Below are 25810 nucleotides of genomic sequence, written 5' to 3'. Positions count from 1 at the left end.
GCTGGAGGAGGTGGTGGCAGAGGGAGTCTTTACATGGCTGGCCCTGAAGAGTGAGTACGGGGCAAGGGGGGGCGCATATAAACACTCCCTGAAATCCATTATTGTTGACAGGGTATTAGTGCGCGCGCGTACGTGCATGTGCGCGCGCATATTACATTTAGATTATTTTTTGTATCAGTAGCCAATTGTTGCAAGGGCACTAGATTTTATTTAGTACAAAACAATCACATGATTTACATATTGATGCTATCAGGGCATAATTCAATTAGAAGAATTGGATTTGGATACAAAACTTGTTGCAAATATATATCAAAAAAGCTTATGCCATGATAAGCATTAAAGCAATAAAGGAAACTTTACAAGATTGACAGGAAACATAAGTTAGAAGAAACCAAAATGTTCTAAAATGTGAAGCATTTTTCAACCACAAAATTCACTGTCAATCATGGAGACTTCAGAATGCTTACAAAAAGGATTTTTCAAGGGACATACTTAATTTTTTGTGGCTGTACAATAAGATTTCTGTTTATCAAATGAGCAGACAAATGAGCAGCTACTTCATGGGAGTTGCTCATGATAGTTGTTATTACAACACCTCACTACTAAGTGGTGAGAAGAAGGTAAACATAGGTTTAATCTTGAGCAAATGGCTGTTCCAGAGATGAAAGCAAATAGACGGCAAATGCACCAGCGTAACTTACACTAAGGTAGTTCTACCCATTTTTTCCAGGAAAAATTCAATAAATAAATACACTATTGTAGAAGTTTACATCATCTGTCTGTTTCTTGTTTGCTCTGGTGTAAAGGCAGGTTTCGCTAGTATGAGAGTGTTGCCTATCTGCACCCTTTTTTTGGATCTGTATTATAGACCAGTAGCTGGCAACCTCTCTAGGTTGTGGGATGAAATGACCCAGTCCAGATGAGAGGTAGGGAGCCAGGTGGGCACTAGGACCTAGACACTACTACCATTTCTGGAGAAAGCTCCCACCACAGCTGCTTCTCCCTGTAGTGGCACAGAGAAAGTGACCATCTGCAAAACCCACCCCCGCCTCTCCCCTCTGTCTAGCAAATACTGCTGAAGCCCCAGGTCTGTGACCAAACTGAAAGGCTCCAGTTAGGTTGCTGACCTCTGCTACACACCACTCTTTGAACTACGCTAAATGAGAGTATTCTTTTAAAGTCAGGACTTTTCTAAAGGTAAGTATCTTACCAAAATTATTTTTCCAATATAAGATCATATTTATACCAACTTGCATCTTATACAAGAAGATATAACATGTTTTTAAGACCATTTTGTAGCTTGTTTACTTTCACACAAAACATCCCTTGTATTTATGATCTGACATTACATTTTCCCACAAAATTAAAGAATTTCATCAAATATACTAAATACAGCACAGTTTCAAAGTTTTATACATCTTTCAAAACACAATATGAAAAGAACATAACATGAAATGTTGAACTACAGTAGAAACTGTGAACTGCATTACAAGTTTCACAGTTTAGATAATTATTTTCCTTTGAGACTCTGGATCCTGTCACATGGACAGGAAGCATAATATATGAAAAAATGCAAGTTTCTCTTACAGCTGAAAAAAGCAAAATTGTTTGTAATACCCAGTATCATAAGAATACTAATAATTTCATAACAATGCTTACATTATTACTGAGGTTTTCTTCATGAGTTTGTATGATATACAACCACCCCCTCCCAAAACAAACTGGAAATATTGGCATACATTATAAGCAACAAAATACAGTAATGTCAGGATCTGATATTTCAGCTTCTGCCAGGCAAAACCCAAAAGTAACTGTGCACATGATGTGTGGGGAGCTCCCCAACCACTGCTACTCAGTTGTTTATTATGAAAAGAACTTTTATTCCTCATTCTGCCTTTCAAAAATAAGACACATCTCTTAGTTTAAGGGATGTTGTCTGTGAAATAATATGGTAGTTAATTAATTTGGTAGTTATATGGTATGGTAGTTAATTAATTTAGATTGATAATTTTGGGAGTTCTTTTTATATATGTGTGTATGTATCTGAATGAATGTGTGAAGCATATTAAGATAAAGCTAAGGAAATAAATGATTTGCAGTAAGTTATGAAAACGGTGAGACCTATGACCATTCTTTTCTCTTATGACAATGAACTCAATATTCTAGGTCAGTGGTTCTCAAACTTTTTAGGTTCAAGGCACCCCTTGTTAGACTTAAGGCACTTCTCAGAAAATACCAGATCTTAGTTTTCACTCATTTTTTGGTGATATAAAAATAATACAGCAATCCCTCAGCTGCAATGAACTCAGAAAGACCGCAAAGTCAGAATGATTTTAACATTATGGATTTGTCTTTGAAAATTCTGGACTTATCTTGTGAATCATGCTTGCACACCTAACAGGGCTAATATTGTGTGGCACTCTGGGTCACCCTTGAAAGGGTTTCAAGACACTCCAGGGTGCTACAGCACTGTGGTTGAGAATCACTGGTCTAGGTCCCAGATCTAGGAAATTACTTTTCCCAAGTTCACAAGCTAGCTTTTTGGTTCAATAGTTTTCTTTCTCCAGGGTATTTCATATAGAAGATACAGTCTGTAGAGAGACAAAATTTCTCAATTAGAATTTTCCTACTAGTATATATACTATGGCTAGCAGTTAATCACAGTTAATATACACAGTTAACACAAAACACATTAAAGTGTTAATTTTTTGTAACGAGTGTTAATCACACACACGTTTTAACCGTGGGTAGGCAAAATATGGCCTCCCCCATGCCCTCTCTGGACTTGGCCTGGCAGAGAGGACCAGAGTGAATCAGATCTGGACCAGTCGGAACCCGCGCACACAGCCACGACCAGGCCCACCTTGTGCCTGCTCTGAATCACCTGCCCATGCTGAGCAGTGGCAGCAGCACCTGCAGCCAGGCAGAAGCTGCTGCTTGGTGTGGGGGAAAACTGGCCCCTTTCCCTTGCTGCTGCTGCGTTCGTCTTGCTGCAGCTGCTTGGAGTCCATGTCTGGACTGCCCTATGGCTCCTCTTTGCCACTGTCACTGCCACCTCCAGGCCACCCAGCGGGGCAGCAGTGGCTGTGCAGGAGCTGAAGGGCAGCCTGGGTGTGGGCTCCAGGTGGCTGCAGCAAGAAAGACCCAGCAGTAGTGAGGGGGAGGGGCTGCTTTTCCCTTGCACTGAGCAGCAGCTTCTGCCTGGCTGCCTGGCTGCTGTTCAGCATGGGTGGATGAATCTGGATCTGGCACGAGGTGGGCAAGGGTTGGGGCTGTTCGCACAGGTTCCAGCTGGTCTGCTGCAGCTGGCATGATTCCAGAGTACATGTGGGTCGGGCTGGGGTGGGGCTGGAGCTGTATGCTGTTGGTGGGGGGCAGAGAGGAGCTGGAGGGTGCATGGGCTCCAGGCTGTGGGGTGGGGGGGGTGCTGACTATTGTTTAACTGTACAATCAGAATTGTGAGTAATTGCAACTATTTATTTTTTAATGTTGCAATTAATTTTAATTGTTTGTCAGCCCTAATACTTACCCTAGTGACAAAGGCACGTCCTCCCAACACCTGTTAGCAATGGATGCAACCAGCTTCAGTAGGATGTAGCTATTATTTTTCAACTTTTGTAAGCCAAGGAATGAACTTTTGTGTGTCCTAACTTCTACAGATCCCTTAGATTTCACCAGATAGTTAACGTTACATCCTTTTATACAAAAGTTAGAGCAAAGGTACTTCATCACAGTGGATATTTCTGAAACTGACATAGTGTTTTCTGAATGACCATCAGAAAGACAGTGTCCAATTTTATCATGTTTAGTAAATACATAGATACATTTTTCTTATTCCTATATATACCATTCATTTCAAAAGAGGAGTTATGATTTGGCCTACAAATACAAGGCTTACTGAATTTATTTTATTGGTAAATCCACTGGGGCTTCAGCAGCACAACAGCAGACAGGGCAGGAAGCAGAAGGCAGAGCAGGAGATCAGGCTGGGAGCACAGAGTATGGAACAGAAAGCAGTGCAGCAGACCAGGCAGAGAAAAGGGATCAGAATGACATTTGAGAGGGGTGTGGGGCTAATTTGTGGTATGCCTGCCAAAAAGGTTGGCCCCCACTATAACAGCCTTACTACTACCCTTAGAAACATTTGTGGTCTAACCTAGTTCTGTTCAGTCACACTAGCAAGTTCCTGGTGCCTCACTTAGACTGCTCTCTTGGGATGACTCCCTGCATAAGTTATGTTTCCAGAAGGATTTACTCCATATCACATAGTCAGCCATGACTCTGGAAAAATCTTTGTTTTTCTACACTCTGGCTTCCAAAAATAAGGTGAATGTATTTTGGGGGGCGGGGGTGGCAAATGAGAAAATACAGTAATGGAAGGTTATTAGCAGATGTAGTATTAAACAATTAGCAAGCTGGGTAAATATGAAGGGGCTTGTTCTGGAATTTTTGAAAGCAAAACATTTGAAATTTGGAATGGTAGGAATAGTTAAATGGCACAGTAGTCCACCATACTACATAGAGAAGTAGGGATTGAAGGGACCTCCAGAGGTGGTTATCTAGTGCAACTCTCTGCCTGAGGCAAGATCATCCCTACCTAAACCATTATATACAACTCCAGTAACCTCTTAGCAAAACTGCATACAACCCTGATACAAGACATAACACCCTAATCTGCCACAGGTAAAACAGGGGGACCATAGCAGCCAATGTCCTGCTGCTATAAAGGCTGTTAATATGCTGAAGAGATCCCAGAAAGAGGGCCATACCCCACACTACAGAGAAAAGCAAAAAAAAACCCCCAGAATCCTACCAATCTGAGCAGGAGTTAAAATTCCTTCCTGACCCCAAATATGGCAATCAGTCTCACCTTGAGTGAAGGGACAAGAACCTTAAGCCAGGAACACCTGGGCTTAAGTGCCAGCAGAAACACTGGCACACCCCAGTCACAAGCCCCAGGCTTGGCTGCAATCAACACTCAATGCCTCTGAGGGAGGCTTAAAAAAGCCCTGACATATGCAGCATCAGGGGGTGGGGGGGATTGGGACAGGCCATATTAGCCCCATGCATCAACCAGCAAAGCCCAGAAGCCTCGGAAATACCCATAAAAAATATGCCTAGAAAATCCCCAGTCAGTGGCTGCCCAACTCTTCTTGATCACTTTCAGTGAGGGAGATTCCACAGCTTCCCTGGCAGTCTTTTTCACTGTCTCACCATTTTAACGGTGAAGTTTTTCCTGATACCCAATCTAAACTTACTTTGCTGAAACTTCAAGCCATAGGTCTGTGCCCTGCTCTCTGCAGCAAGACAGAAAAGGTATTTTCCCTCTTCTTTATGGCAGTCCTTGAAGTCCTATGGAAGTTTATAGCTTCTCTCATTCCTTGGAGTCTCAGAAGAGCAGAGACTTCCTATACCAGAAGAAGGGTGATTGCGCCTGAAAACTTGCTAAGAACTTTTTTCCAACTACTCAGTTGGTCTAATAAAAGATATCACATCTGTTCAAAGAACCTTGCCTGGCAGTCCTTGAAGTATTTGAAGACTGCTATCATGTCACTTCCTAAGCAACTCTTCTGCAAGCTGAACATGTCTACCACCTTCAACCGCTCCTCATATGTAGGGACCTACCTAAATCATGGCAGAAGTTCACAGCATAGTGGGACCTTTAATTTTGCTCTTTTCACTGCATGCCCCTCCACTCCTCCTGCTACTGAGTGGCTGAGAGGCAAAAACTGTGGCATTAATTGCCTCTTGGCTACTTAGCAGCAGCAGTTGGGGGCACTGTGTAGAGAAAAGAGCAAGATTAAAGGTGCCGCTGCACCCTAAGCTTCTGTTGTAAATTAGGTAGGTCTCTATTCATACGACTTGCCTTCCAAGCCCTTTATCATTTTTGTTTCCTGATTCTGTACCCTAAGTTCTCTACATTCTTTTAAAAATGTGGAGCCCAACACTGCACACAATACTCTATATGAGGCCTAACCAGTAGGGCTGTGCTACGCTTTGGCCAGAGCTTGAGATCTGGAGAAGCTTTGGGGTCCAAAGCAGCACATCCGGATCGAAGTGCTGACCTCATTAGGCTTCCCGAAGCGGTTTGGAGCTTCCAAAGAGCTTCAGAGCCACCTTGGAGTCCAGCCATAGGGTATAATGGGGAAACAATAAAATATCTATAATTTTGTTGTTTTTTGTCCAATTTGGATGAAATTTTCAGAGGTGGTAGACTCTTCAGAGAGGATGAAGCCTGCCAAGTTTCAAGAGGATTGATGCAGGGGCTTGGGGGAATAGCACCCAAATTCTTGAAAGCAAAACTCATGTCACATCTAGGTGTTCCAACATAACGGGGTGAAAACTGTGGGGTAGTAGCTCTTACTGAGGCCACAAAGTCTGCCAAGTTTCAAGATCGGTGCAGGGGGTTGAGGGCAGTTGTACCCCTGTGATGGCCAGAACCAGAGGTGTTACTATCATGAGCAATAAATATATGCTCTTGGAAACATTTAGGCAATTGTCTAAGCAGTAAAGATTAGCTAATAGAAAGCTTGTAAGTTTGCAACCTGCAAGTGGAATTTGTCTGTCACAATTTAACCAAAGTGTTGAATCTAACTGTTTGCACTGATCATGAGACTGACTAGGCCCCAAAAATAAGCCAAACTACAAGATTAGCTGATCTAACAGGTTTTTTAAAGGTCAAGCCATAACAAGATCTGACCACCTAATATAATTAGCACATTCCAAGGAAACTAAGAAATAAAAAAACAGGGGTTGGGGTTGGGCAGGTAATGCTAATTTCAAACCTCAAAGTAATGTGGTGTAATTTGTTTATTGGGTGAACCCCAGTTTGGGCTGTAACCTTTCATGATAATTTCTAACACCTTTTGATCCCATAGGGTAAGATTGTGAGTGGCTCTAAAGCCAACAGATTAGCATAAAATAAGGCATAAAGTCAAGTGTATGTCAAGTGATGAGTTAGAAGGACGGGACAGAAGAACCATAGTTGTACCAAGCCTGGACCCTGGACTCCCAGTGTGAGTGAGGACCAGATCCTGACCAAGGGACCTTCCCAGTGACCCCTCGGACAGCGTTGATCGGGGATGCCTGACTTTGCTGGAACAACTTGGCGCGCACCTGGTGTAGAGGGACTGCCGATAAGTTGCCAACCCCATGTCGGAACTCTTTGTTATTCTATCTGTTGTTATCATTCGCTATTAGCTCTTTATTACTGTACTATCTGTTTGTCGCATTAACGTTTCTGTTAACTGTTGTATACTAAGCTATAAGTAAATTTGCCTTTACTTCACTCCCAACTCCCCTCCTCGATCCCGAACCCAGCAGCCTAACGGCTGATACACTCACAGTGCCTAGCCGGCCTGTGACATACCCCAAATCCTTGAACACAAAACTCATGTCACGTCTGTGTTACAACATAGGAGGGTCAAAACTGCAGGGGTGGTAGCTCTTGCTGAGGCCACAAAGCCTGCCAAGTTTCAAGGAGATTCATGCAGGGGCCAAAGCAGCCATCCACTCCTCGAAGCGGCCATCCGAAGTGGCCGGATTGGATCGCTGCAGACTCGCACACTTGACTTGCTGCCACCTACTAACCAGTGCCAAGCTGAGAGGCACTATCACCTCCTGTGTCTTCCACCTAATGTTTCTATTGATGCATCCCAAAACCACATTTGCCTTTTGTGCAGCTATGTCACTCTACAGAGTCATACTGTGTCTGTGATCTACCAAGACTTCCATATCCTTCTCCATAGTACTGCCTTTCAGCCAGGTGTCACAGAAATATATATTTTTGGGATACTTTAGATACAATAATGATACAATTCTAATATTATAAAAACCTTAGTCTGTCTGTCTGTAACGCTTTATTTGCACTCTGACTGGTTGTCTCAGCAGCCAATAAGAGTGCTCCAACTGACAGAGAGACAGGTTGGAGCGCCATGACACCAGGGACTGAAGGGCTGGGGGGCGGGGGTGAGGCCAACAGTGCCGACCTCGCCCCACCGTGTCCCTGCTCCTTGGAGGCAGAGGGAGACAGTGGGGACCAGAGCGCTGCCATCATGATGGGGATGGAGTGGGGAGGTGGGGGTGTGAGGCCAGTGGTACTGGCCTCACTCCCCCCAGCCCTGCTCCTTGGAAATGGCAGCAGCATGGGGTGCTGGCAGCACAACACTGACTTCACCTCCCCAAATGGCAGAGTGCTGCTATGACACTGAGGGGCCGCTATGGGGACTGAGGGGCTGGAGCAGGGTCCCCCCCCAACAATAGCCAGCAGGGAGTGGGAGGCAGCGGGGAGAGGGGAAGAAGAGAGCAGGAAGGGGAGGGGGAGTTTACCGGTGGCAGTGCATGGCCACCTGCCACTGCCTTCAGCTGCCTCCACCGGCAGCTGCCACTGCTGGCCACCAGCCCCACCTGCATGCAAACTCCCCTCCCCCCCATTCTGGGAGGCAGGAGGTCGGGGGGAGGGGCATGGGCCCGCACCCGAAGCAGCAGGGGGTGGGGGAGAACTGGACCCGAAACAATGAGGGGGAGAAGAGTGAATGAGCCTGGGCCCAAAGTGGCAGGTGGGGAAGGGAGGGAAGCTGGACCCTGACCCAAGGGTGGGGGTGGAGGGGCAACGCAGGCCTCCGTCCCCCCCTCCTCATCATGCTTGATGGGCAATTTGCTGGTACTTTAGATAAGATACTTTAGATACAGATGCAATATGCAACTTGCTGGGAAAAAAATAGTTCTAACCTGTTTAATCTGGGCTCTTTGTAGCAAATGTTGGTTTTTCTTCGTCTAGTTGGTGTTTTTGAGTTTTCTTCAAATTTTTTCTGGGTTTCAGGCAAGGAATTATGGGGATATAATTTCATATTTGTCAGATCTTGCAGAGCTTGACTATCTGTGAATACAGTTGTTTGCATCCTTCATTTCAAATAATTTCTGAATTACCAAATTAATTTTTAAAATGTTTTTAAAACTAATATTTGTTAATTGGCACAAATACTACTTTGGAATCACATGATCTGATTTACCAAGTATCATTCAGCGTAAGACAGTGACTAGACAAGGAAAGTGTTTTTCATCAGTTTTGTAATTTAACTACTTTGGAATGAATTGAGGACTGCTTTGACTCTCGGTACAACCTACCGACTGCTATAATTTAAATCTGGCTAGCTATGATCAGAAGGAATTTTTGTGGCAATCTGATATTGCCAGCATTTAACTATGAAACCCATCATGGGCTCAAATCCCTGGGGATTCAGAGGATGGGCAAAGCACAATGTGGAGTATATCCCTATGCCAAAAGATTACTTGTAAACTGCATATAAACATTTATATAGGTATAAAGGAGTTATAGTATTAAGTCCATTTTATTTCTAAGGCTATTGGATAAAGGAGTAACATTAAAAGGAACTGATACTGTATACCCCTGGTTTGTCAAGGGTAACTTATTTTGCTTCAGTCTGATTAACCGTATTTGTTTAAATTTAAACCCAATTGAAAAGTTTGAACTTTCTTCTGTAAAATATAGAAAAATGCCCTGGTGTCTTTATAGCTGCATGCCTATAAAGTGTCTTAATAGCTGCATGTTGGACAAATTCTGAACAGGATTTTCTTGGCAAAGGCCTCAGAATTAATATTGTAGTTGTATTAGTATTGTATTGTAGTTCGTATAGGAATGTAATTGGTAGGAATTGAGAGAGTTAATGGAAAAGACTCTTGGCTCTATCTTCCATTTGCAAGAAGCAGGATCTAATAGGTCTTCAAATGATTATTTTACCCTTACATAATTGCCAAAGAAATTGCTTAACCTTTCATTTTAACTCTTCAGGTGAAAATCTTCTAATACAATTCTATTACACTCTTTACAGGAATAGTACAAGCACCAACTATGGTTGGTTCACAGAGACTATAAACCACTTAAAGCAGCCTGAATACACATGAACCTGGTACATATTATAAACTAATAGGAATATTATCTACCACAAAAAAGAAAAAACAGTATCAGTGATTTCCAATCTTTTTTTACCACCCCTACTTCATCCACTTTTGATAGTGATTGACAATTCATGACTAAAATCAAGATAAATAACATGACTAATAGTGGGGGGATCTATATTAGCAATATTCAAAGAAATTACCTTTCCTCTATATAACATATTACAGTCTAACCTTTCATTAGATTTTTCATGGCTCAAATACTTACCATTGCATAGTATTAAGTTCTTTTGACAAGATCCTTCAAAAGTAATTTTAACTTTCCTCCCTTTTTTATTAGTGCACAATGGTGTCTCATTAGTTTTTTCTAAGATTTCAGAGTTCTTTAGCAGAGGGAAGTTTACAGAAATTCTATGGTGGTCAACAGCTGGGAGCTTTTTGTGTGAAAGACTCCCTTGATAAGAGCTGCATGAAGCAACTGACATATCCTCAGAACAGGCCACAGGTGAGAATTTTAAAAGTTCTGATTCTTTAGGCATAATATGCAATAGTTCTGGTTTAACAATCAACTTGTTCATGAAGGATTCCACCTCTGTTTGGGTCTTTTGGTCATCCCAAACATTCTGTTCCATCTGGTCAATGTGCCTCCTGTCATATCCTTCTAGCCTAATCTCAGCATCCTTAGAAATAATTTTGACTTTGTTCTTAATCTGATTATCTGGGAAAATTAAAATAGAAGGCTTTTTAACACTGCAATCAACCACATTCTTTAAGGAGGATTTAGCTGATTGTTTGTTCTCAGGTTTACTGGTCTGAATATCTAAAACTCCCTGAACTTGCTGTGTTTTGGTAATTCTATTTCCAAGAACCTCACTGTGTGACATGGTTTCATTTTTTAACCACTGCTTTACAGAAAATGTACATGGTGCAAGATCTTTTGATTTATTAATATTATTTTTCTGGCTATTTTTTGTCAAGAGACGCTTTGAGCTTCCTGGTGAAATATTAACCTTTTGGCCTATCTTCTGAATAGGTACAGTATAACTAGAACTGTCCCTGCAACTATCATCTTTGTGATATTCACTCTTTCTGTTACTCTTCTGGTCTTGTTTCGTCTTACAATCAGATTGGCATGCCTTTGCATTGGAACTTTTTGAACAGCTGTCTGGCTGCTGTCCAGTTTTTTCTCTATAGTAATTTGTTTTGCTCATTTCAGAAGAGATTTGAAAGTTTTTTCTGTTTATTTTTGGTCTATTATACTTCCCATTTGTAACTGCTAAGTTCTGCTCTAGAGACAAGGTATTGGACATGTCATTTTCTTTACTTTGTAAACTTTTAGTACTATAATCTTTTGATAGCACCTTGCTACAGGATAAGATAAAGTCAGGGTTTGGGAGCTTGTCAGCCATGTTTTCCAAGCAACCTTCTTTATTTTTTTCTTGTTTTGGTTCATCAGGATATGCTAAATTAACCACATAGGTCTGTCCAACATTTTTATGATTGCTTTGAGAGTTCTGTCCAACATCATGTTTATTGATTCTCAGTAATTTCCATTTCTTCAAAGCATTCCCTTGAGCCACAGGTTTTATCTGCATTTGAAACATGTCAGCTTCTGGTTCAGCAATATTTGAATTTTTAGCAACTTCAGTATTTTTGTGCCCTTCCTCATTTGGAAAACCAGAAATGCTTCTAGTATTGCTGTTCATTTTCTTTTTATCCTTTTTTCCTGTATTTGAATATCTCACCTTTCTTAAATTTGCCGAAATTTTATCATTTTTTACATTACTATTCCTATTATTTTTGGCTTTTGATGCAACTGTGAGGATCTCGCGCAAATCACTAGCTGTCAATTCCATATCAGCATCATAAACAGTTTCCTCAGGCTTTCTGTCACTAACCAAGTGCATCTTATTTGATTCTGTCTTACCAAATTCATTGACGGACTGAACTGGTGAAGGAGGAAGTTGAGGCAACATACTTAGTTTTGGCCGAGCACTTGTAGTGGTAATCACACTGCCATTATCAGTTATATTATGTGACTCATTATTTAGACTCCCCTCTTTATTACATTCCTTTATAGTAGATTTGATATCTGATCTACAAAATAGTGCATGTTTCTTCCACTGAGTCATATTTTCATTTAATGGTAATGGACTATCATTGTGTGGTTTCATAAACTCTTCAAATGGGCCCATAGATGGTACATTACTGACATCAGAGATGAAAACACAGCTACAATTGAGTTCTGTCCATGGCTGATTTTCTGCAACGAAAAAAGCAAATTTAAATTACTTTAAAAAAAGAGAGGAACAATATTGTTCGACTGTCATGAAATACAGAAACGCCCATTTTAGAAACATTGCATTTTTTTCTTCAGAATATGCTGTATATAGTATATACTATATACAACACACACACAGAAATAGAAGCTATCAACTGCCTTCCATGTTGATCATGAGATGCTGTTGACTAAGGCAGGTTAGACATTTCCCATCAAAACTTTCATTGGAAAATACTTGTGAAACCCGAAATATTTTAGTAGAACATCACAAATTTGACAAACTTTCATCAAACTGCAAGCAAGTTTTCTGGTGGGTTGTTGGAAAACACAGGTTTCCAGAGTCTGGGGCAGCCAGCCAAGAAGGCTGTCCTGGAGCCAGAAATCTTATTCTAAATTCTGCAGCCTCAGTACAGTCTACCATAAAGACTATTCTGTAGGAAAGTATGGAATCAGGTGTTTACCCAGTCTAGTAAGAGAAAATAGTAATCCACAGGTAATACCTTCCTTTATATCTCCATCTCTCAGTCGTTCAACTCAGGGTCTGCTGCTTTGGGACAGTCCAGTGATGCAGAATGCCAGGGACTACCTCCAGTCTCTTTACTGTTGAACTGAGAGCCTAGAAACTTTAGAAGCCCTGGCTATTACTGATTTTAAGTTCTTATCTCCACTTCTGTAAATCTGGAAAATCAGCCACAGCTCTTATGGCTCCCAAATTTGCTGCAATGGCCCATAAGCATGGAAACCCTAGAGGACCCTAAATACTTCCAAATCCCTGGCGCAGAGATGGAAGTTTGGGGAAGAAAATTTCAATTTCAATCATAAAACAAGCTACCAAAGTTATGCCCAACTGATCTCTCTCTCCGGGCTCTCAAGTCAGAGGTTGCACAGTTTCCTATCATTACCCAGCTTACTCAATAGCTCTGAAGGCAGCATTAGCTCTTATAATAAAAGCAAGGAAAGCTGATGTTCCTAAATTGCTAGGAGATCTTTATCCAACATTATCCAATAGGAGTACGTAGTCAGACAAGCAGATCAAAAGTTAGCTGGCAGTCTGGAGCTGTTCATGAAAAAAATGAGTTGAATGCCAAAGAGGGAGTTATAAAATGCCACCCAGATCTCAGGAAGTACAGGAAGAAATATTTAAAAAGACAGAAAAACATAGCAACAGGGAACTGCTGATCTGTCAATGAAGACTATTTATATTTGAGTCCTGGAACTCAGTTGTTACAGTAATACAAATTACTGGTGTAAACAGACAGGTACTAGCTGCACCAGATGCCAAGCATGGTCTTTCTTAATTGGGACTCTCTCCAGTGTGGCATGATCACAGGCGCAGCCAGCGCTGCAGGTTGCAGTCAACTTATCATAGGTAGCAGCATGGCGTTGTCTGAGTGGGCCTCTCACCTCTAGGAGATGTTTACCCATGTCCAAAATATCCCAAATCTGTTTATTTGATAAAGTCTGGTTTATTTGTTAATGCTTTGGAGTTTCTAGCTTCACAGAGCTGACAGAATGTAAGCAATCTGCAAGAAGGGGGTAGATGTGGTTGAAATAGAGTATACTACATTTTCTTGAGTTATAGTAAGTTAATGTTAATTTTATTGCATTTAGGTTATTATTCTTACAAGAACTGATCTTTAAATAATTTTAGCACAGGTACAGTTCTGGGTGAACATCCTCTTTAAATTAAGTAAAAAATAAATATTAAGGTTTATGAATTTGAAAGCAGCCTGAAATGGCATGAACTGTAATTCTCACTTAGATGCACTGTATCAGATGGCAATTAAATCACTTTTATAGGCCAAGTTATAGTAATGTCTAAAAATCAAATCTATTAAACAATAAATTAGCATACCTTTGACACACACATTTGCATCTAAGACCGTTTCCATTTTGTCTATTTCATTTGGTTTTGAATTACCTTTCTCAGAACTCAGTAACAGTTCAGAACTGATCTTATCTGAGGAGACTTTGTTGGATGCAACAGCAGTGTTTTTACAAAGATCATCTGCTATTTCACATACAGAAGGGCTGTTTTTCTGTTTTGCATTATGTGCTGCAACTGAAGGAATCTTCAGAGACATTCCTCCAGATCTGAAAATCACAAATTGTACTATGAAGTAGAAATGTTATTGTTTTATATAGTGTGTATGTGTGTGTGTTGGGGGGAACAGGGCACGTGCGTGTGTGGAGGGGGCTGTCCACATGCTAGGTCCTAGGAACTGGCTGGAGCTGGGGGGGCAGGGTAGGAGGCAGCAGAACTCACCTAGGCAGTGTAGTACAGGTGCAGTCCAACCCCCACCCCTCATCTGGCCCACAGCTGCCCCCCAGCGCTCCACACAGGGCCAAGCCCTGCCCACTCTCACCAATGGCACTGCCAGTGCTCACAGCTTCCTGGTGGGGCTACTCCCACTGCTGCTGCAATTATTCAGATACTGCTCAGCTCTCACTGCCTCCTGCACCTTCTGCACCATTTTGGGCAACAGGTAGCACAGACAAGTGGCAACATCATGTGCCCAGACAAGCAGGGGGGAAGCTGCAGCTGGGTAGCAACTGCCCCAGTGCACGGAGCTGTAGCTCCTGCTCCAGCTCCTGGCTGCCTTTCACCCACTCAGCTGCCCACAGGTGGCTGCTCATTGCACTGGGAAATTGTGCGCGTTGCCCAGGGCCAGTGCTGAGGCAGTCCTGTTGGCAGGTGCAGAATGGGTGTGGGTGAGAGTGCAGCGTGGGCTGCCCTGAGTGGGGATGGGCAGGGCTCAGCAGCATTTTGAGTGCCACAGAGGCAGCCATAGGCCAGATGCAATCAATTGGTGGGCTAGATCCAGCCCCCAGATCACAGTTTGCCCACCTCTGCTATAATTTCTGCTGCATGCTGAAAAAAGTCAAACAAGAGTAAGGAGCAAATCTATTCAGGCTGTAGTTTGGCTGCTTACTGTATTTACTCTAATCTAAAATGACCACGAATTTAAGACTACCCCCCACCAATTAGATTCTATATGTGGAAAATTTATTAATGTGTTATTATTTTCCAGGTGTAGAATCTAATTATTGGAGGAGTATCTAAAATTCCCCCTCACCCCCCACCATTGCTACAGCAGGGAAAGCAGTGGCTCCAGGGAGAGGTAGGGGTGAGTCAGACAGCTCCCTTGCCCCCTGCTCCTGCACATCTTCCCAATGCAGCCTTTCTGCCCCCCCACCTGCATCTCCCTACCCAGACTCCCCACAATCTCTGTTCCTTCCTTTCCACTCCCTGTGATTTCTGCCCCTTCCTTCATTCCCCAATTACTGTCAGATGTTGCTTGGGCTGTTCCCTGCTAGGTCACAGAGCACAGCATGCGGAAGTGTAGCCATTGCCAAGCCATGCAGCAGCACCGCTGACTGGCTGGACAGGTGGCAGAGTTTCCCTGTATTCCACACCTGGGAGGAAATCTAACCTGAGCCAGAGCCAAACTGTGTATGACAGTAAGATAGGTAGGGTTACCATATTTCCAGGTCCAAAAAAGAGGACACCTGTCACAGAGGCAGGGGGAATAGGGGGGGGAGGAGGGAGTGGGAAGCAGTGACATGCTGGTGCCCTGCCCCTGCCCATTTTCTTGCCCCTCACTGACAAGTCACATCCCCCAAACCCTGCTGCTGCCCCTCACTCTGTACCCACTGACTCCAGCCTTGCCAGTGCCCCTCACTCCTAAACAGCAGCACCCTGCCCCCCCACCCCTTGTTGGTGCCCCTCACTCCTGACCTGCAGCCCCCTGGCACTGCCAGTGCCCTGCATACCCAACCCACAGTCACCTGCCCCATCCTCTGTGACCCTCACTCCTGATCCACAGCCCCCGTCCCCCTTCCAGGCCTGCCGGTGCCCCTTACTCCCAACCCGCAGCCCCATGCCCTGCCCCTCAGCACTGCCAGTGCCCCTTATTCCCGACCCGCAGACCCCTGCCCCACCCCAGCCCTGCTGCTGAAGCAGCTCCTGCAGTGGCACTTGCTCACTCCCTCACTCTCTCTCTGCATTGCCAGAACCTGCACAGGGAGCACATGACCCCCAAAAGCCAATCACCTTGCCCACTGCTTCCAGCCCCAAGCAGCCAGCCTGGGAGAGCAGAAAACCCAGACACTTGCTCTTATTTTAAAAAGCCACACAAATGCAGCACAGGGGTCCAAAAAAGAGGACATGTCCAGGAAAACCCAGAAATATGGTAACCCTAAAGACAGGGCAGGTGGCAGAAACTGCAGAGGGCAAACAGAGGGGGGAGCAGGAGGCTACTGTGGGTTTGACTCTGGCCCCAACCCAGGCTCAGGGTCAGAATCAGAGCTGCAGTACTGCTCCCTCTCCCCATCCCTATGCTACCTGAGGGAAAACCTTGTTTTAGATTCAAGTAAATATGATGCATATTTTGCTAATCATTTTTAAGTCTCATATAATTCTTTATCAAACTAGACATAAAGTTTTCCTGATTTTTTTAAATGATTCTTTACAGAATAATATGCTGTAGTTAAATCTATAAAAGCTTCTGAATTCCATGTCCCTAAGCTCTCCTATTTGTTAGATATTACCTAACTGAATGATGTGAAATCTTGGATGGGTCACCAACATGGCTGTTTTTACCACCTGGTTGTAGAAGCGGACTCTGAAGATGCTAAGAAAAAAGAAGAACAGGGAATTAGTTATCTTAGAAGCTGCTCAAAGGTCTGCAGTATTGGAAATGCTCTCTAGAAAAATTAAATCATTGGCAAAAAACAGATTAGCCAGTTAGAAGTGCAGGAGATACTGCTGTTCATCATCATTACATATGCAGAGTGAGCGAGCACACATATATAAATCTGCACAGCCTAAAGAATATTTCATCAAAGGAATACAACAATTTAAGAATACAACAATGAAGTATAATTTATTTTGTGTTCAACTAAATATTTATACTTATTTTCATCCTAAAGTAGTTTATAAGCTGTACATATACAGAAATTACTTCAGGCAGTACTGAAGTGCAGAAGCTATATAGGAATGCAGAAGAATGCTGAACAATAGTTTCAAACAGAAAATTTGAAAAAAATTGTACTGAAATTAAACATGTAGGAAAGCAGAACTTAAGGAACTATTCGGGATACTGCTGTGATACTGGGTCTAACACTCACATTTGTTTGCAGCTAGAGTAATGGTACTCACAGAGATGTGGGGTGGAAATTTTTCCAGGGCTTTATTTTTCCACAGGAAATTTTCCATTTCTAAAAATTCATTGTTTCATAAAATTAAATTAGTAACAATGAATGGATGCCAATACAGTATTAGGCAAGCTTGGCAGTTTCAAAGTTGTAATTAATGTTTTTCAGGTGATTATCCCTAGGAAGTATGTGAGGGAGTACATATATGTTTTATTGATTTGTAAACAGGGAAGTAAATATACTCACATAATAAGCCAAACCAAAAATCAAATTATGAATTCACCTAATTGAGTGTGCAGGTCAAATCAAAACAAAATGAATGCACCACTAAGCTTGTTTCTAGTTCTCAAAATCTCTTGCTTCTGGGGAATCATTCAGAAGCAGAATTAGTGAAAAGATGCAGTGTAACGATAAGTTGCCCTTACCCATAGGCTCATTGCTAAAAAAACCATCCCTTAGCAAAAGAGAATGTGGTTCAAGTAGTTCTGAATCAGATTGGCCTCAAACTGATTCTGAAATAGAACTAATAAGTCATGCAAGTGATTCTACAGATAGTGACAATGAAACTGGAGGTGGCGCAATGATCTCAGGGGAAGAGTTAAACTCTGTTGCAATAGATGCATGAGTGGACAACCACAGCATATCATGCCTAGTTCTTTAGGTGTGTTGAAGTTAGTGTGTCAACAGTTTTCAGCTCCTTTTTTTTTCCCTTCAGTTTAAACAAACAATGCAAGGGAAGTACATGCTTTTGTGTATTGTCTTTATGTTTTTAAAAATATTCCAATAATTTCTTTCTGCATAAAGCTTTGCATTTGTTTAAATATAACACTTAAAGCACATTAAGTGTGCTGTATTCAATTTTTTTCCTAATCAAATATTTCAGTTCAAATACTTGTGGCTATTGGGACATAAAATTAAGATGCGGGTACTTTTTTAGTTTTGTTTACTAAATATAAGTCAAATAAACATGCTGAATGAGATCACACTCTATTTAGGGCATTGAAAAATTTTCTGACTCATAATCTTCTGGAAAACCCACATCTCTGGGTACTCAACCTTTCTGGTTCACACAACTATTCCACGTGCCAGGTTCAACCCCAGAGCTGCAATTAAAATTGGCACTGCCCCCCATGGGCCAGATGACTTGGCTTCACAGGCCATATTTTGAGCACCACTGAGCAAGAGGTTCTTTATGAAAGATGTGAACTCCCCTAGCACAGTCCATGCCAGGTTAGAACAATACTGGCTCGCTGGTGAAGGCTGCCACCTATTGATTGATCAGCAGCACCTTTGTACAACTTGCATTAAGACAAGTTGGTAAGTTTAGAACCAGGGTCTCAGAAGACAAGGGACAAAATATCTTGGGTTCTTTGAAGTCAGGAAAAAAAAATTTCACTAACTTTACTAATGCCAGGATTTCACAAAAAAATCTAAATACTTAGGACACATTTTTCAAAAGTGCCTAAATAATTTACCCTCATAAGTCTCTCAGGTGCTACAGAAAAATGTATCCGTGCTTAAGCTATAATACTGACTAAAAAACTAAGCAGTAATCCCTTCTATCTACAATATGCTTAAAAAACAGAAACTTACCTCAGAAAGACTGCTTATTTTGATTGCAGTTAAGAGATTATTATTCAAAAATGCTTCTATATCTATGAGTGTTTTGTTCTGCATATATAAAAAGTCACAGATGAAGTTTTAAAGACACTGTCTTTAAATGACTGAAGATTTATTTATGAAAAACAACAAACAAAAGTAAAGGCACCCTGTAATACATTTTCATGATCAAGTCAGAAAAAAAGTAAACATAAAAATTGCTAATAAATACAAGGGAAAAGGAGGATTATAATGCTAAGACAGGTGTAAGAATGTTGTTAGTGGGACACAGAACAGGTCAAGATGATCCAATGAAAGTGTAACCATATTACTTGACAGCATACCAAACAGTTCAGTTTTTGACGAAGCAAAATGTTATGAAATTGCAGCTCCTCTACTTCTTTCTGAAGAAAGAGCTTCTCATTCTTCAGCCTCCGAGAATTTTCCTTCTCTGCACTCAGAGCCAGAGCCAATGCTTTATTATTATATTTTAAAGATATTTTAAAAAAAGAAGAGTTGTCTGTAGAAGAAGACAAAATAATACAAATATTCTACTTTTTACCTATCCCTCAACACTTTCTAAACCAGACTGTCTCAATACAAATTACAGGCTGCACGCTTAACACTTTTCCTATAGTTGCATAACATTATTCATTACAAACTTGTTTCCAGTTCTCAGTTTTGAACACTAACCACTCAGGTTTAAGGTAAAGCTAAATGTGTGATTTTGGAGTCAGTTTGGAATTTTTTGAGCAAAAAACAGTGCAGCTGTTTCTCATAGCAATGGAAATTAGCATAAAGGTAGTTTTGACAATGATGTAGGTGTTTGGTGGCTTTTGATGTTAAGAGCTCTAGTATCCTAAGCATTTTGGGTAGGAATTTAAAATTTGGCAGTCGGAAGAATTCTCTAGTCCAGACATGCTTCCCACTGTCCTGAAAGTCTGTCCACTCACAATGGTCACTGTTTGCCCAACTGCTACAGCATTCTTAGGCTCTCAAAGACAGTGCATATATTCCAAGTCATCTCTGAGCTTTCTGCATTGCATTTATATTACACATAGAACAAGACAAGACGTGGGAAAAAAAGATCGCACTCTCAAAATATTCTTTGCCTTAACATAAGGGACACTGGGTTGCAGAAAGGATTTCTTTAGTTCCAGTTGTACTTCACTCCCCACAAATATTCAGTAACGCCTCACTTCTGCCTTAGAAGACAGACAAGTATCTATTATTTCCTTTCATTTTACACATGAGGAAACTGAGGATTAGAGAAGTTTCACAGGGTCATTTTGGTAGGGTTAAAATACAAACCTGATTTCCAACATGGAAAAACTAAGTCTCACTTAATTATCTTTCTCTCAGAACTATGATAGCAAATGTATGTGTTTAGCTCTGAAGCCTGTAAAATGAGGCTACTAATGCCACAGAGTGCAGACACTGTTCGGTTACTGTAAGATGTTAAACACATCACCCCAACACTACCATCAGTACCCTTAATTTTCACTATCTGGTTCCATGAAGTATTTCTTACATTTATCACTAGCAGGATGTGGCCAAGTTGATAGTAAGGAGAACATTTTCAAAAAGGTCCACCACTTTGGCTGCTTCAATATTTGAATGTCCAATGGAAGAGTATGAGTGTCATAAGCGTTGAGCCACAAAATATTTGGCCTATGTCACATACAAGAATACATTAAATAATCTAGATATGGTCATTTTAAATCTTGTGTCTTACTTAACCCCCTATCCCATTCTAAAATTCTTGTTATTACATTAATTATCATTTTCTTTATTCAGGCATCAGTTTAGCAAATCACACTTATTAAGCACATACTATTTACTTTAATTGTACACAGAATATACAGATTATATGCTGTAATTTATTTCACCGTAAAGTAATAGCACTCACTTCTTATTTTACTTTTGATTTTGGATGCAAGAGAAGCATTCAGCTTTGCAGCTCTGAAAGTTCTCTCCTGCTTCATATGCCCTCCAAGAGCACCCAGTGTGCAACTGGAGGATGTTTCAGCAGATGCTTGTTTCTCCATTGTCAGAACAATCCCTTTTGTCATCAAGAATGCCCAAAGGATTGATTCATAATTTCATTCTATTAAAAAAAAGATTACATCACCAGTTAGGGCTAGTTTAGAGTTCAGAGGATTAACTTCACTGTGTTAGATACCTTGTTCTCAGTTAAAAATGCCAAGTTAACCTAGCTAGTCCTATCCATTTAAGGGTACCTACAACGATACTGAGTTGTTGCCTTGTTTTCAACATGTGCATTATCATACAAATATTTAATTAGTAAACAGAGAAACTGAAAAATCAGTGTTGAGGTATTTAAAAGTTCCCTCTAATCTTCTCAAGGTTGCCAGCAGATTGAGGGAAGTGATTATTCTCTTCTATTTCGCATTGGTGACGTCACATCTGGAGTACAGTGTCCAGTTTTGGGCCCCCTGCTACAGAGAGGATGTGGACAAAATGGAGAGTCCAGCAGAGGGCAACAAAAACGGTGAGGGGGCTGGAGCACATGACTTCTGGGGAGAGGCTGAAGGAACTGGGTTTATTTAATCTGGAGAAGAGAAGGCTAAGAGTGGATTTAACAGCAGCCTTCACCTACCTGAAAAGTGGTTCCAAAGAGGACGGAGCTAGACCGTTCTCAGTGGTGGCAGATACAGATCAAGGACCAGTGGTCTCAAGTTGCAGCAAAGGAAATTTAGGTTAGATACTGAGAAAACCTCACAAGGAGGGCAGTAAAATACTGGAACAGGTTACTCAGAGAGACTGTGAACTACCCATCCTTGGAGGTTTTTAAGGCTTGGCTAGACAAAGCCTTGGCTGGGATGATCTAGTTGTGGTGGGTCCTGCTTTGAGCAGGTGGTTGACTAGATGACTTCTTGAGGCCCACCCAACCCTAATTTTCTATGATTCTGCATAACCTAAACTTTACATTTAAAACTCAAATAAAATGGCCAATTTCACTTCAAATCCTTCACAATGTAACCAGTTATTGCTCTGTTAATCCAAACTCTTAGAAGTCCACATTCAGCTAAATAGCATTTGAATTCTTACTACCTACTCTGTGCATGCAAAAGTAAGTCAGTATCCCAAAATATGAAATGTGCTTAGAATCACAGGATTTTAAAATACATTGTTGTTCTTTATATTTATTACTTTCTGACTTTGAAGAGGAGCTGGATCATATTTCAGAACTGATCTCTGAAACCATGTTGGCTCGAATCTTACTTAAAACGGCTGAGATCTTCAAATATCTAAACAGCTTCTAGGAGTTCGGTTTTTGCGTATTACCAAGTATCACAAGATTCTTGCTAAAGTCAAGAGAGAGGCAACACTAAAATTATATTTGGATGCGCATATGAGGTCATATTCTAATTGTATTCCTAAAGCCCCAACCACACATCTCCATGTATCATAGAAAATTATGGTTCAAAAGGACCTCAGGAGATCATCTAGTCCAACTTCCTGCTCAAAGCAGAACCAGGCCCAACTATATCATCCCAGCCAAGGCTTTGTCTAGCTGTGTCTTAAAACCTCTAGTCCACCACCTCTCTGGGTAGCCTTTTCTACAGCTTCACTACGTTCCTAGAAAGTTTTTCCTAATATCTAACCTAAACTTCCCTTGCTGCAACTTGAGACCATTGCTCCTTGTTCTGTCACCTGCCACCACTAAGAACAGTCCAGCTCCATCCTCTTTGGAACCACCCTTCAAGTGGTTGAAGGCTGCTATCAAATCCTGCCCCCTTCCCCCCATGAGGTCTTGTTTTCTGAAACTAAATAAGCCCACTTCCCTCAGCCTCCCTTCATGTGCCCCAGCCCGCTCACCATTTTCATTGCCCTCTGCTGGAGTCTCTCCAATTTGTCCACATCCTTCCTGTAGTGCAGGGCCTAAAACAGGACACAATACTCCAGATGTAGCCTCACCAGTGCTAAATAGAAGGGAATAACCATATCCCTTGATCTGCTGGCAACACTCCTACTAATGCAGCCCACTATGCTACTAGCCTTCTTCAAACAAGGGCACACTGCTGGCTTATAATGGAGAGATTCACACATGGGGTGCTTGCAGATGTAAAATAAACAAATAAATAAATAAATAATAGTGTTTTACTTTAAACTTGTTGTGTTCCCACCCCACGCCCCACACATGCCCAGAGGCAGCACGTTACTTGCACCCAGCTTGCCCAACATCTGTAAAGACCTGGTGCTCTAGTGGGGCTTTTTTGGTGCTTTTATCTAACAGCTGATCAAATCAGCCTTAGCTAAAATCGCCAAAACCCAGCTGAAGTTCCCAATTTTTACAGAGGCTGCAGAGTGGGGCTGAAATAACTCGCTGCTTCTTCCAGGAAAGCAGGGGTTGTTTAACATCTGGAAGCAGCCATAACGGATCTAGGATTTTGAAAACGGGGTGCAGGTGATGTGGTGTGTCATCACATTGCGACACATTTTCCTCCAGTTAAACTAGAAATTTTTTCAGTATGCTAGGGGCCTAGGGCTGTATTATTCCATTTAAGATCAAAGTAAAAACCCCTCTTACCTTCGGTAGAATGGTCTCTAACTTGCTAGATTACATATTTATATGAGCCATGTTTAAACAACACAAGAAACTAGGCAAAAATAACCAATCTAGGCAGAAGATCCTGCTGCATTAGCCCTGTCATCATGGTTAGATGTGCAGCACAGGATCAAATTCACAAAACAAACTCTAGCCTTCCTGGGCATCCTGACAGCGCTAGGGACAAGGCTTCACTGTCAGACCTTTCTGCATTGGAAGGAATATGATGGCCCTCAGCAAAGGCTTTTAGCTTGAGCTGCAAACAGCCTGCAGGGCTGGGACACAGGACAGGGGCCTCACCAGGAAGGGCCAAGGGCAAATGCAGGGCCACAAGAAAGGAAGGCGAAAAGGGCAGGGCTGGATTAACCCTTTAGTGGGCCCTAGACAAACTCAGGCCCCTAATTTTTTCTCACTCAATAGTTATAATGTGCAAAATAAGCACAACTGGGCCACTCCTTCACATAGAGCCTTGGGCATGTGCCTAGTTTGCCTCTGCCTTAACCCAGCCCCGGCAATGTGCCAAGCACCAGCCGTGCCCTGGCACAGGGGAGTGGAGCGGGTCGTTTGGGTGAGGAGACCCCAGCAGGATCCAGAAGCTCAGGCCGCGGGGAGGGGAATGAGCTCCCGCAGCGCGGCCCGCACAGAACCGCGGGGTCAAGCCCGCCCGACCACCTATGAAGCGTGACATTGGAGCAGACACAAGACAGGAGGGAACACCCAGCGCCTCCGCGCTCCCGGCCCAGCTGCTCCGTGCCGGCCCCGCCTCAGCCCCTCCCGCCGTAGCCGGCACCTCTAGAGCAGGGGCGTGGAGACCCCGCGGGCGGACCAACGGCCGCGCCGCGCAGCCGCTCAACTGCAGCCCGGCCCTCGCGTGCACTGGGAGGGGGAGGCCGCAGCTAGCGCGCGGACAGTCAGCTAGAGGCGGATGTGCAGTACGGTAGGGGCGGGGCTACGACTCGACTGCAGAAATGATTGGTCCAAATTCGTGGGGGCGGTGCTGGCAGCGGTCACGGCCAAGTGAGCGCGACTGGGGAGGAGGCGAAGGCGCTGCGTTGGGAGTGGGCACTAAGAAGACCCAGCAGCGGCAGCGCATGAGGCGGTGCTGCCCCGGGCGCAGAGCTGCTCTGTTGCGATCTTGCCCCTCTGCTTAGTCAAGAGGACAAATGTAGCAACAGGTCCTTCGTGCACGGTAGATGTAGGGTGTCCCTGCCTGCCGGACGGGAGAAGTGGCAAGGCACTAACAAGGTCTGTGGGAGTTGCACAACAAGCTGTAATAAGTCAATCACGATTCAAGGATAGTCCTTGCACAACAGGAGTCAGAGCTCGGGTTTACAGCTGACACCTAGAGCTGGGGCTAGCAGGTTTATTGCTGCACAACCTGCACCTGAAAACGAGGCAGCAGGTTTGGGGGTCAGCTCTGGGTGTGACATAAGAGAACATGCACATTTTGTTCCTAGTGGAAAAGAGGAAAGACAAAGGTATCTAGGAAATAAAAAGACAGAGGGCAACAGGATTCTAATATTTTAACTGGATTACATTTCTGTAAGTCATAGCACCCAGTGATAGTAGCTCTCATACCAGCAAAATACAGTAGGTTGCCTCATCAGAAAGATACCTTACCTCTAAGCCCCATGGGTCTTTCTACTTGCCAGGTAGCAGATTTGAAGAGTACAACATGGCAAATGCAAAATACTGAGGGATGTTATGCAACATACTTATTTTATTGATCAAATGGACAAGTACTGTTATACAGATTTATTCAAATTTACTAAAATTCAGAACAGACTCATCAGTATATGAATAAAAACAAGACTATGGTCATTACATTAACACTTAGGTAAGCAGTCATATCCATTGATTTTTGTATTCCTGTATGTTTCATTGCATTAGTGCACTGTTATACTAAGAAGTGAAATGTTCCCTAATCCCCTGAACTTGCTCCCGTAAACTATGCTACCTGAATGTAATTATGAAGCACCAGATCAAAAATCTTTCTTAGTATTTATCCTCTAGGCCTATCACTCAGTAATGCTTCTGTTCCCTGTAATAGTAGTTTTCATTTATCTATGATCAGACACAGAGAGAAAATATGTAAAATGAAAAACAGCTGTGTTCATTAGAATGTCAGGTAAAAGGATTTTCTTAAGATAATTTGGAAATGCTGGTCCCAGTCCTGGAAAAACCAATCAACATAACTGAGGCTTGTATAATACTACAGTGTATGGTTCCACATTGGTATGGGAGCAGGACTGGGGCCTTGATCCATTTTGCTGCTTCTGTTG

At 42.4% G+C, this 25810-nt stretch overlaps 1 protein-coding gene across 1 annotated transcript in view; it reads right to left on the bottom strand.

Annotated features, from left to right (window-relative positions):
• SGO2 (shugoshin 2) overlaps positions 1–21327 on the bottom strand; it is a 23284-nt gene extending 1957 nt beyond the window's left edge. Inside the window, exons 1-7 of the mRNA XM_019523191.1 lie at positions 20865–21327; positions 19300–19475; positions 18950–19027; positions 16751–16833; positions 14055–14293; positions 10187–12181; positions 8731–8878 (exon numbers count right to left, since the gene is read on the bottom strand). Coding sequence (XP_019378736.1) covers positions 8731–8878; positions 10187–12181; positions 14055–14293; positions 16751–16833; positions 18950–19027; positions 19300–19475; positions 20865–21027 — 2882 coding nt within the window. The 5' untranslated portion in view covers positions 21028–21327. The remainder of the gene's footprint in view (positions 1–8730; positions 8879–10186; positions 12182–14054; positions 14294–16750; positions 16834–18949; positions 19028–19299; positions 19476–20864) is intronic.
• Between the last annotated feature and the right edge of the window lie 4483 nt (positions 21328–25810).

Source organism: Gavialis gangeticus, unplaced genomic scaffold (assembly GCF_001723915.1).
Source record: "Gavialis gangeticus isolate Ggan-Ray unplaced genomic scaffold, GavGan_comp1, whole genome shotgun sequence".
Lineage (NCBI taxonomy): Eukaryota > Metazoa > Chordata > Crocodylia > Gavialidae > Gavialis > Gavialis gangeticus.
Note: the sequence above shows the minus strand (reverse complement) of the source record. Positions and strands in the feature narration are given on the sequence as shown.